This window comes from Chenopodium album, chromosome 13 (genome assembly GCF_948465745.1).
Source record: "Chenopodium album chromosome 13, dcCheAlbu1.1, whole genome shotgun sequence".
Taxonomy (NCBI): Eukaryota; Viridiplantae; Streptophyta; class Magnoliopsida; order Caryophyllales; family Amaranthaceae; genus Chenopodium; species Chenopodium album.
In genome coordinates this window covers 46824830-46837663 of record NC_137846.1, presented here as the reverse complement: position 1 = coordinate 46837663, position 12834 = coordinate 46824830, and the positions used below count along the sequence as shown (strand labels likewise).

At 37.1% G+C, this 12834-nt stretch overlaps 3 protein-coding genes across 3 annotated transcripts; 2 read left to right on the top strand and 1 right to left on the bottom strand.

Annotated features, from left to right (window-relative positions):
* Positions 1-755: 755 nt before the first annotated feature.
* Positions 756-4688, top strand: LOC145576734 (E3 SUMO-protein ligase MMS21-like). Its single transcript, XM_081634449.1, has 7 exons — positions 756-913; positions 1022-1093; positions 1744-1854; positions 1975-2085; positions 2410-2546; positions 4145-4227; positions 4312-4688. Exons 1-7 carry the CDS (start codon positions 815-817, stop codon positions 4452-4454), a joined length of 756 nt encoding a protein of 251 aa, XP_081490575.1. The 5' UTR covers positions 756-814; the 3' UTR covers positions 4455-4688.
* Positions 4689-4833: 145 nt separating this feature from the next.
* Positions 4834-5502, bottom strand: LOC145575594 (uncharacterized). The gene has a single exon (XM_081633438.1). It carries the CDS (start codon positions 5500-5502, stop codon positions 4834-4836), a length of 669 nt encoding a protein of 222 aa, XP_081489564.1.
* Positions 5503-8966: 3464 nt separating this feature from the next.
* Positions 8967-12320, top strand: LOC145575593 (putative disease resistance protein RGA1). The gene has a single exon (XM_081633437.1). The coding sequence runs from the start codon at positions 8967-8969 to the stop codon at positions 12318-12320; it is 3354 nt and encodes a 1117-aa protein (XP_081489563.1).
* Positions 12321-12834: the final 514 nt, after the last annotated feature.

Here is a 12834-nt window from a genome sequence, read left to right as displayed (position 1 = left end):
TTTATTTAATGATATCTTTACTATCTCATAAAAATACACAATACTCCCTTTCTTACCGAAAGTTGTTCAGAGTGTTTGATACTTTATGGCGTAGCAAACACATTTTGCTTGCTTACAACTTACAAGTCATGAGTACATAACTACATACTCCGTATTACAATTAAAGATGGCACTGGGCCGAGCCGGCATAAAGCTCGGCACAATCCAGCACGAAAAAAAAACACGGCACGACATGGACTTGTAAAAGCACATCACGACACGGTATTGTGCGTGTGGGTTGGGCCTGGGTCGTCTTTATTTGAGAGAAGCACGATAAGGCACGACACGATGGGGCAAGACATGACAAAGCATGCTAAAATCAATGCAATTTTGCTAGGCATGCAAACCGGACATGACCCGACACGATGGCATTGTGGACATGGGCCGTGCACGAGCCAACCTTTTGAAAACTTCGGCTCGACATGGCACGGAACGGAAAGAAACTAAATATGTATTCCGGGTCTAACTAACTTTAAAGCATGTGGGTCTACCACGACTCCACGAGACACGATCCAGAGCCATCTTTATACTCGTATTACGACTTTACACGAGTCAATCGAGTACCGGTTAACGATTACTCGTACATAGCAATGTAGCATAGTATTAATGCTTTGATATCAACTCAGTCAGTCGGGCACCGGTTAGAAATTACTCGTAGGCCAATAACTTGGGAGTATAAAATAAAGTAGTTTGAGTTAGTGAGTAATTGCTCTCTTATTGTTTCCCTCCAAAAACACAACCCTTGAAACTCACTTGAAGAGAAAAAGGGGCAAAAATGGCGTCTACCTCTGCTGCTCGCCGTGGCGTGGGAGCTTCCGTGCGAATCAAAAACACTACTGATACCTTCGTCTCCGATAATCGACCACTTATCTCTGTAATTTTTACTGCCTTTTCATCTTCAATTTACTTAATTGTTCATCATTTAATTCTTACTTTTTACTAAAATTTTCTTTTTTATTGATGTTTTTATTTACTTATTCAGGACATCCGTAAAGCCCTAAATACGTTGAGGGAAGTTGCGGTAGAAATGGAGAGATTCAATCGATCTGAACAGGTAATTTCTTCAAAATAACAATGCAATTAAACCCTAATTTGTCATTTTTACTAGTTTTCCTTTATATATGCAGTATGAACCATAATGTTGATTTAATATTGTGAAGATTATGAACCCTAATTTCTCAGCAGTTTTACCAATTACACGATGTGATCTTGCTAGTTAGATGATGTAATGAATGTTTAATAATGCATGTTGATAAAATTAGGGTGATTGGGTGTTATTTTATGGGTATAACAAATCAAATTATTTGTTGCTGTTTTGGCTAAAAAACCCAATAAACTTACAAGATACTGTTACTAAATGGCGCGCTTTTTGGAAGAAAATATGTGTGTGATCTACATAAAGATCATTGCTTTATTTTATGAAGTTGTTTGGAGGAAATGAGGGATATATATTCTTGTTCTGCAACATATATTATCATCTTGGGGATGATCGGTTGAAGGGCAAGCTTACAAGTTTTGAGTGATCGCTCTTATAGTCCTTATTGGCTTTAGAGGATGTTGAAAGAGAGGGAACTTGGTAATACTTTTATGTGTTTGTTTGTTGATTGTTCAATGCTTATGCTTTGTTGTTGTTTATTTTTTTCGGATGCAATGATGCCATCCACCACAAGCTCCTGTCCATGAACTGACAGTAACATGTTGCAGGTAAGAGAGCTTGAAGACGCTTTTGTAGAGTTATTGGGCACTTATGAAGAATCCATGAATTTTACCAATGTGATGGAATCAGTTGGGAGCAATTACCAACCTGGCCCGGAGGTTCTCTGAACGAATTTTTCTTTTTCTCATGTGATTATTCTCTATTTCTTTATAAAAAGCTAATGTTCTGTGTTTTGTTTTGCCCCCCCCCCCCCCCCCCCCCCCCCCCCCCCCTTGCAGTTAACCGATTTTAATAAGCTGTTTAAAAATGAAGTTTCTAGGCTCAAGCGTAATGCGTCTTCAAATCGTCAGACTGCTGGCATGTTACGGCAGTTCAAAGAAGCTGTTTGGGTATTGTTTGATCCATCTTCTTGGTATCTCTTTTATATAATTGGATGTTGATGATGTAGAATTTCAGGAAAGGAATATTAGAAATTATTATCTCTAGCTTCAAATTATAATTTTAAATATATGCTCTTTCTTATAATTTGTGCTGTCAGTCATATTATACAATTATATGAATCCAGAAACTGAATTTCACTGTGCAAGTGACTGAGAATATATCTGATTAACGTACTATTTGCTAGAACTTAATTGGAGACAGAAACGTTTCACTATTTATGCCTGGGTTATTTACATTATATCTTGAATTTTTTTCATACGTTTTTCTTGCAGAATGTCCATCATTCAGGTCAGCCAATGCCTGGTGAAGAGCAAGAAGACATTGTGATGACCAGCACACAAGGCATTTTAAATACAGCTTGCCCAATATCTGGAAAGTCAATTACTGACCTGGCAGATCCAGTTCGCAGGTAATATTTCATCTATTCTTCATGTGTTGTATACTTGTATGACTTATTTTGTATGCGGGACAGATGTAATTTTATATTTTGTATCAGTTCAACAAGCTGTTAGAAAAGAAACATGAGTGTGGATGCCAATAGTTTAGTTGATTAAAGTCTTGGGGGTTGGTACCCCTTTTCCTCTTTATTTGTTTACTTTAGTTGCTGTCAGCTGGTTTCAGAAGTGAAGCTGCTTGGTTGTATTTGTGGTTTTTGGTAGGGCTTGTGCTGTCTCGCTTGCAGCTTGTGGATGATGCAATTCTTTCTATCTCAAATTGGAAAAATAAAGAATATTGTTTACTCTTCTTTGAATTTTTGAGTTGATTTTGGGGCTTAAGATCAATGTTTCCAAGACCCCAAGTCCAGCATATCTGGTTTTAATATGGATTATGGTATTCTTACTAGTGTTTCATGTCTGTCCGATTAAGTTATCTGGAGTTTCTTTGACTTATCACAAACTACTTTAGGGGGTCATTATAAGGGAACCTTTTTGGGATCTTATAGTCTAGAGTGTTGCCTAAAGTTTAGATAGTTGGTCATAATAGGACATAATACTCTGTTTTGTCAATCTAAAATAGCTCTGTATCCCTTATCCTTGATTAAACTTCCAACAGGCATGTTTGGTAGGTGTGACTGTGTGAGAGAGTGATGAGGGGTTGCTTTTGGTCTGAAGTTGGGAAACATAAAGTAGAGATCACCAGTTTCACCACAAATTGAGTTACCATTAAGATTGTAACCTCAAGTTAGGAACTGTAGGTTTTGGTGATTTTATATTCAAGTTCATCTCCATGGTAAGTAAATAATTGTGGGCTTTTGGTGATTTTATATTCAAGTTCATCTCCATGGTAAGTCAATAAATTTGAAGCTGAAAAGCACTTGAAGCTGAGAAATTTCATTTGCAATTAGATATTATTATATTAATGCATGCAGTTCAAAGTTTTCAGCACTTTTTTAATAAAGCGAATGCATTAAGAAGTGACTGTAAATTTCATAGTTCCTTGTATGATCTAGATTCTGTAAGGTTTAAGATTTTATTGTTGTCTTTATACTGCTTAATCTGCCAAGACTCTTGTTACTTTACCAAAATGTATATCAGACACTTAGGCTGTCATTGAAGACTAGAAGTAGCATCCCTTTGGCTGTGGAGTAAGGGAATGCAAGCCTGGTAGAAGATGTATTGTCATTATATTTGAAAATGGTGATTAGCTTAGCCTGCCTATATATTGGATAACTGGAGAAAAGGATTTGATGGTTGTGAGTTAAGGCTACCTTAAGTTATGTCTCAAAATTCTGAAGCTCACTGATTTCAAGTAGAAGATAAGTCCTAGAGAGAGTTAAAATAATGGTCTCTCAGTCTGTTAACTCATCAAAGCATGTATAACTTCTGTAGTTTACCTACTTACTGTTGGATGCGTAAGTTTGTCTTTTGGTTTGAGACTTTGTGTAACTTCCTTCCTAAGTTGACTTGTTGCTCAAAGAAAGAGAATTAAGCAGTCGAACTTTTTTCAAGGCAGTTTGTTTCCTGTAACTCTGCTGTTGAAACTCTTGACTGATTTTTCCTTTGGCAGCATGGACTGCAAGCACGTCTATGATAAGAGTGCAATTCTGCACTTCATGAAGAATAATCCAACGAAAAAATGCCCTGTAGCAGGTTGTATTAATCATCAGTTCTATGGTTTAGCTCATCTAACCTTTTTGAGCTGTAACATTTATACCTAATTTCTCTTGCTTTCAGGTTGTCCCAAACCATTAAAGGCTAATAGAGTGGTGTGTGACGCTCTATTACATGTGGAAATCGAGGAACTGCGTTCATCAAATAAAAATACTGTTGAGCCTGAAGGTATAGAAGACTTCACTGCACTTGACGATGAAGACTGACAAGCGATGAAGGCTGTATATAAAGCTCACACTATTAGGTTCTCATTGTTCCTCATTCTGTTTGAAATACAGTAGAGGTACCTTTTGCAATATGAAACCTATGATAGCTGTAATATGGAGTATATGCTTGTATTGCAATCACTTTGACCTGTTCTTTGCTGATCATCCTAGGATTATGTCTAACAGTTCTTATTTTGGTGTTTGTATTTATTATAAAAATTAAGTGTCTGGAAATATCTCCATTGGTGTTACATAACAGAAGGCCAACATATATTAGTACATGTAATTACAAGTATTTGGATAATTTGAAAAAAGAGTAAAATAATTCATGTAGCCCAACTTCAAACTCACCTGAGTTACCTCTTCTATGTAACCACATTTATCTGTGATCTGCTGGAAATTGGGATCCCATTACCTGGTGAAGTAAGTGTAAAGCCATAACAAAAGCTACACAGAACCACCACCATGCCACAGTTGACCTTTTCTTCTGTGATGACCAAGAAAATGGCTTTTTCTTTTGCAGAGGTAGTGGTCTTGAGAGCAGAAATTTTGATAGTAGACAGTCAATATGAAGGATTATAGGGCACTTGCCACATTTGTAATACCAGTGACTGCAGTATCCCCCACAACCAGTGCAAGAATTAGATTTTTCTCGACACTGTAGCTCTAAATTGTGCTCTACATCTGTTATGTAGTATACATATTGAGGCAATTGGCTACAAAGTGGGTGAACATAAATTTCACACCGCTTACAGTGATAGAATAGGCCCCCTACACCCTTACCACATACTTCACAGGCATGTTTGTTGGAAAATGAGGCTCTTGACCTTTGCACTAAGGTCAAGTGAAGTCGGTGTTTTGGGTGCATAAATGAGCAAAGATTTGCAGGACAATGGCCACAATGCATGTGCAGATTGAAACTGCATTCCTTGCATTGGTATCTCTGTCCGATGCCTAACATTTCACAGCCATCACATTTGAACTCATTGTCCTCTGAAATTTCCTTCAGTGGATGGCATTGATGTGTGAAGTGCTTTAAGGTGGTCATTTCCCTTTAGTCTTTCGTCCTGTCAAGAAAGGATGATTATTTCAGTAGTTGCTCTGAAGGTGTTAATTGCGATTTGGAAGGCTTAGTCATCTCTTTAGATCCTCATTAGCTGTAAATCCTGTTGTGGAAAGATCTGCAAGGACCTGTTCATTGATTTGGAATTTAGAACCAAGTTAACTGTCATTGACCACATCATTTGCTGGACTTGGCCACTTGGGTTAGAATCATGCTAATTTCATATGCCGTTTTCTTTGTTTTTCCTCTGTTTTGGCTTCGTATATACTTGGTTTGCGGCTTCAGAAGTCAATATGGAAGGAGTACATCACAGCAATTACTTTTTCTTGGTTTTGATAGATCATATAAGTATTGCTTAACAGTTTCAAAAGATTGACAGCCTCTTTTGGCTGATGTATCCTCTGAACTAGTAAAGCCTTGTTGAGTCTTAATAGAAATTTAAAATAGTAATGTGAAACTGACTGTCATGAGGATCAATGTCTCTGATATTGGACCTGACTGGCTTATTCGGTATAATGGCAAATATTGAGGGAATGGAATTGAATTTGTTTTGTTATTATGTAGCCATTCAAAAGATACTGAAAAATTAAGTCCCTTTATTCCTCTTCATTACCATATGGAATCTGGAATGTCAATGAGGTGGGCGGATTCGGTGGATGCCCAGGAAGGTCCGTCACGCCCATCCTTGTCCCAACACTTATGACAGGCACAACAAATCCTATACTTTACGAATTTAATAGAGAGCATGTATTTAGTAAATTTTTTTACTAGTTATTCTAAAGCCTACAAGTATGACATGATTGTGATTTGGTGAAATTTCAACCTTCAAACTTAGGTCGGAGAGCCGACTTAATCATTGTTTGTTCTAGATGTTATTGTATTGGGTGCAATTACTTGTCAAATGCGTTGGTTTTACAGCTTCCTCTACGTTGCACAACTTGCACCAATAGAATGTTGGCGCAATCAAAACCAGATACTATCCAGTATAATCTCACATGACTTTTCGATACCATTAGTCCTTACTCCTTAGGCCATGCTAACCAGACTATGTCAATGATTTTAAACAATATATTTGCTGTTTGAAGCAGAAGGTTTATATATGTATAAGTTGATAAATATTTAATAGTAGTATGACTAGATAAGCTTAGCCTATTCCACTTGACCAAGTAGTAATTAATTGTGTATATTACCCATATATGAATATGACCAAGTATTCCAAATAATCAATTTTTTTTTTTTTTTTTTTTAAAATACTCCATATTGTTCACTAAATACAGCCATTAAGAGAAAATCAAGGGAAAATCAATAAGAGAAAATCAAGGGAAAAATAATTTCCGACAACCTCTAATCTCATGTCTGGGCTTGAATGTTTCAATAATTCATGAACAGCCTTCATTGAAACATTGCATAAATATAGAATAGAACAGTAAGTGTTTTTCTTTAAATTTTGGCCCTGTGCTAGCAATAAAGAGTAAGCATCAAGTTAGGCAGTTAGCTAAGCTTATCAATTGTTCTTTCTGATATGTATGGTAACCAGTGCTCTGGAACTTAAAAAAACAAGGAAATCTCAAACAATCATTCAGAATGCTACAAATCAAAGACGAAATCAGAAGGCCAAAATCCTGATTAGCATTACAAATCAACTGATAAGTTCTTAATACATAACCAATTTATGTTAGAATAAGATATGTTATACACATGTTCAAGTGATATTACAAGCCAAAACTAAGTAGCTCTAAATTTCAGAACAGATCTTTTAATAAGAAGATGTCTTAGGACTTTAACATCTTTGGGATAGTTTTTATCCAAAGATGCCCACCATTCTATATCAGTAGGAAGACGACGAAGTGTGCATTCAGAAGAATCACAAAGCAAGGGCAGGGAGAGTGGGATCATTTTCAACAAAGGGCAGCCCTCCTTGTTCAACTTGATAAGAGAATCACACAGCAGTAGTCCTCTACAGATACTCTCCAAATTCGGCATGTTACATAGTGATATAGTTTTCAAGTTTGGGAATGAAAGGAGGCTATCCTTATCACCCCTTGTAGCTCCTTCATCTTCATTGCCTGCTATTATTTCTGTCATGTAAGGACAGTTCACAAGCTCAATCTCTTGCAGGTTTGGGAATAGTTGCTGCTGTATTAATACAAGTGCATTGGTCCATTCATATACATCAAGCACCTTATTCATGCTTCGAGCCATTGTCCTAATCCCAAGTGGTAAACCTCCACATTCTTTGGCGACTAACTCTGCAATATTGGAAAATGTTGCCACATGTCATCTAGGACGAGTAGCTTTTTCTAATTATTGACAGCATATTGGACAGGGAGTCCACTTCACAAGACCAAAGGAGGTTCTATCCCAAAACCATATGGCATCTCCAACTTTTTTACTTCTAACATTTTTCAACCAGTGCTCAACTTCAATTCTCTTCTTCGTTTCTTTCCTAGATGGTAGCTCAGCAATTTCCAACTCAGACCTGATATCAGATGCTCGAGCTGTCAGAGTATCAAATTCATCTTCAAGAATCTGCATCTTGTCTTTGAGGCTGAAATTCTTGATTATCAAGCTGCTAATGATAGCCATGTTCCCTGACACGATACATCAAAGAGACAGGTAACCAAGGTTATAAAGTTACCTGTTTGTATAACCTTGCTTGATATTCATGATTTTTTTTTATTAATAACTAAGTAGAGGCGCAATGAAGCTGCTTAAGATGACGAGAATATCCAAAGAGAAGCCAAAAGTTATAAAACAATACGATATGAAGTGCACAAGAAACACAAGAAACTGATTGTTGCTTCAAATTTTCAAAATAATGTGAACAAAATTATACTTTATACATCTAATCATACGTAACCATGCATGCCAAGAAGTATGTTGAATGTTGATATCACATATAACAGTAATATATTTATATATGTGTCCCTTCATACAATTAGGAGGTGCAATTAACATGTTTTATCATGTTAACATTTTTTTTGGTGTTACATCCGGTTCACCCTTTGGGTTAATTCGGATTTGGGAATCAATTCTGGGTGGTTAGGTTCTAGTCCCCTCCCCATTGTTAACTTTAATCACTCAAACAGGTTGTTAAACAATTTAATCCCGCTGGTTTCATGTCTGGTTAACTTTCGGCGCCACTAGATAAAATCATAAAATTAATGTTAAGGCAGTCAATAAAAGGAAGTAAAGCACTGGAGTGAGGGACCCGTTTCTTTGAATTTCATATCAATGAACTTGCACAGTTGCATTTGCTAACTTTAATCCTACTAACCTCAATTACTTCTCATAGTTAGTGGAAAAAAAGCAGGGGAAAGTGTGATAGAATTTCTTAGCACTTTACTAAAGAGCCTGCTGTTTAGTACCGTTTTTATAATCAGCAACTTTATTGTGATTCATACAATCTCAAATCTATTTTCATTCAGAAAGGCGAGGGAACAAAGAAAATGGCCACAGGTATGGTGTTGAGTGTCGCGCAAACTCTATTTTCAGCACTACAATGCAAGGAATTAAGAGAGTTGTGCTGTATGTTTGGGTATCAATCTCAACTTGAAGCTCTTCGCGGAACTGTTGAAACCATCAAGAATGTCCTCCTTGATGCGGAGTCCAAGCAGCAGGAGCTCAACAGTCAAGGCTTAGATTGGCTTAACAAACTCAAGGATGCAGTCTATGATGCTGATGACTTGTTTGATGAATTCGCCACAATTGCTCAGAGACAGAAAAGGATGCCTCATGGTAAGATCTCCAAAACGGTACGTGCTTTCTTCTCCAGTGAAAACCAGTTTCTTTTTGCTGTTAGTACATCTCAAAAGATAAAGAAGATTAGAGAGAAGCTGGATAGCGTTGCTAAAGATCGTGCAGATTTTGGGTTTAGTAATGTGTATAGAGCTGTTAAGAGAAAAGAGGAAACCTGGTCTTATGTGCATGAACATAGTATAATTGGGAGAGATATCGATAAGGAGGCCATTATAGACATGTTGCTGAGAGAGTCAATTGATAGTGTTTCTTTTGTGAGCATCGTCGGGATGGGAGGATTGGGGAAAACTGCTCTTGCTCAACTAGTGTACAATGATGGTAGGATCAAAAGTGCATTTGAATTGAAGTTATGGGTTTGTGTCTCTGATGACTTTTCTATTGAGGAAATCCTCCATAGGATGTTAAAGTCAGCCGCCGAGCAAGATCCTTGTGATCTTGGAATTGATGGGTTGCAGAGAAAAGTTAGAAGACGAATAGAAGGGACAAAGTATCTTCTTATTCTAGATGATGTGTGGAACGAAAGTCGTGATGAATGGCTTAAGTTGAGGGAGTTCTTGCAGGTAGGTGCAAGAGGAAGCCGAATTGTGGTTACTACACGCTCAGAAAAGGTGGGAGGAGCTATAGGGGACGATCCAATGTATGCATTAAGAGGTTTGCTTGACGATGATTCTTGGCTTTTGTTTAAGAGGATATCACTTAACCACGAGAGTAAAGTGGTAGATGATGACCTTGTTTGCATTGGTAAAGAAATTGTGAAAAAATGTGCAAATGTTCCCTTGGCTATAAGGGTCGTAGGGAGCATGTTGTATGGTTGTAACAAAAGCAAGTGGAAATTATTTCAGAGCATTGAGTTGCCTGAAATGGACCGAGGTGAAGAGAGCATAATGCCAATATTGAAGTTTAGTTATCATCATCTTCCTCCTCAGTTAAAGAGTTGTTTTAGTTATTGTGCACTCTTCCCTAAGGATTATGCCATTGTGAAAAATATGTTGATATGTCTATGGTCTGCATTAGGCTATCTTAAGCCGTTGAATGACATGCAGAGCATAGAAGATGTTGGTGAGGAGTATTTTTCGATTTTATTAAACAGATGTTTTTTTCAAGACATTGAAAGGGATTCGTATGGTGAAATTTATTCATGTGGAATGCATGATTTGATTCACGATCTTGCACAAGAAGTAGCAGGAAAGGAGTTGTGCTTAACGGAGACTAGCAAAAGCGTTCTTGAAGGAAAACGTCATCTCTCCCTTTCTATATGGCGTCCCTCCTTGCTTTGTACAAGTGATACTGTTGGGAAGTTGAGGGGATTGCGTACCTTTCTTCGGCCTTCTATACGTCAGCTGAATTGTGAATCGTCAATGACCACTGTAATAGCAAAATGTAAGCGCCTGAGGGTAATGGACTTGCACCATTTTAGTATAAAAGTTTTACCAAGTACAATAAAGAACCTTTTGCATTTAAGGTATCTTGATCTCTCTTATAATATAGAGTTGAAGACACTTCCTGAGTCAATTACTAGACTGTATAATTTGCAGGTATTGAACTTAAGATCATGTTTGCAACTAAAAGAGTTGCCTAAGGACTTGAGGGAACTAGTCAATCTTCGGCATTTAGATACATTTAATTGCTATAGCTTGACTCATATGCCTGTTGGAATGGATAGTATGACTGGTCTTTGTACCCTTACAACGTTTGTATTGGGTCCAAAAAGTTCAAAAAAAACCCAAATGGGTCAACTTAGAGATTTGATGCCTCTAATTAACCTTAGAAATAGACTTGAAATTGAACTTAAAAGAGGATATGCATACGATTTGAACAACTCTGAGGAGGGATCATATTTATTAAACAAGGAACATATCAAGGTTTTGTTGATAGAACAAGAAAACATCTGGGTTAGATCACACCGAATCAACCATTTGTATCAGCAGGATGACCCAGTAGTTTTAAAAGAAAGATTGCTAGAAAGACTCGAACCCCACCATGATCTTAGAGAGATTAGAATTACAGGATATGAAGGTGTGACGTTGCCAAGATGGGCAGCCAAACTAGCAATGTCTCTCCCACGGCTTGTGACAATCTCACTAGTGTATTTTCGTGATTTGCAACATCTGCCAGCAATGAGTCAACTACAGCATCTCAAATATCTTACGCTCATAGAAATGCCCAATGTAGAGTTCGTGGAGGATGATAGTGGTGGTGCTGCTGTTGTACCATCGTTTCCGTCACTTGAGTCTTTGTTCCTCTGGAATTGCCAAAGCTTGAAATGTTTTCCTGATTGTCCACATGTGAAAAAATTTACCTTATGTGGCCTCGACGAAGCACTGACATTTTGTAGACATAGAGATGATGCAACGGCCACCTCTGCTGGCTCTTCATTATCAAGCAGCAACAACAATAATTCTGATGTGTTTGATTTGTGGGAATTAAAAACAGACAATTTAGGAATACTCAAGTCCCTTTTCCGTGATTCTATACAAAGCATTCATCATCTCACATTGCTTAACATGGAGGTCCAGAGTTTGTCGAGTTCTGTACAAGAGTATAATCAGAAGTACGCATTTTCCATTCATAGTCTTAAGTTTTTGTCTTGCCAAAAGTTAAAAAGTTTGTCAGGAGGAGGAATAGAGTGTCTCACCAACTTGAAAACACTATCGATTTGGGAATGCCATAACCTGAAACTGGAAGAAGAGGAAGGGTTTCCATGGAAAGCCCTTCACGTCCTGTCCGACTTGAGCTTCAATGAACTTCCACAACTGGTACATCTGCCAAAGGGCCTTCAATACTTGACTACCCTTCAAAGTCTTGAAATTGAATTTTGTGACAAGTTGGAAGCCCTCCCAGAGTGGCTTGATTGCCTCAAGTCTTTGCGTTCACTTGACATCCGTTATTGTCTGAGACTGAAATCGCTTCCAGAAGCAATCTTTCCGTCACTCACAACACTCCATATACACTTCTGCGATGGGCTGAAGGAAAAATACAGCGAACCAAATGGGACAGACTTTTCAAAAATATGTTTCATCCCTCATCTACACCTCTATTTTTGAGTTATCTTCCAAAGCAAATGGTCTCCAACACATTAGGTAACTCCAACTCTACTATATGCCTTTAGCCTTGTTTTTTTCTTTATCATTATGAATTCTTTATTAATCTGCTATTCATGTATGTATTTATGTTGTCGGACCTTTAATTACCTACATTTAAAAGCCAAAGATTTAATTTACTCAAAAATGCATTAGAATTGAACTTGATGTATGCTACCAGAATAAAAAATTTGTGTCCTTCATACAATTAAGAGGTGGATGGGTAATTTATGCTACGGTGACTAATTAGTTGGAAATTGGAATGAATCAATCTTTAATCCGCTTTTTTTTTTTTTTTTTTTTTTTTTTATAACAACTTATTACTTGTGTATTGAAAACTACTAGATGAAGCCCGTGCAATGCACAATTTGTTTGAATTTTTTAAAATATATTTTTAAAAAATTTTTGTTTTAAAATTGGTTATATATTTAGATAAAAATTCCTAATATCAAAAGATAATATTTTATATTTAATTAAT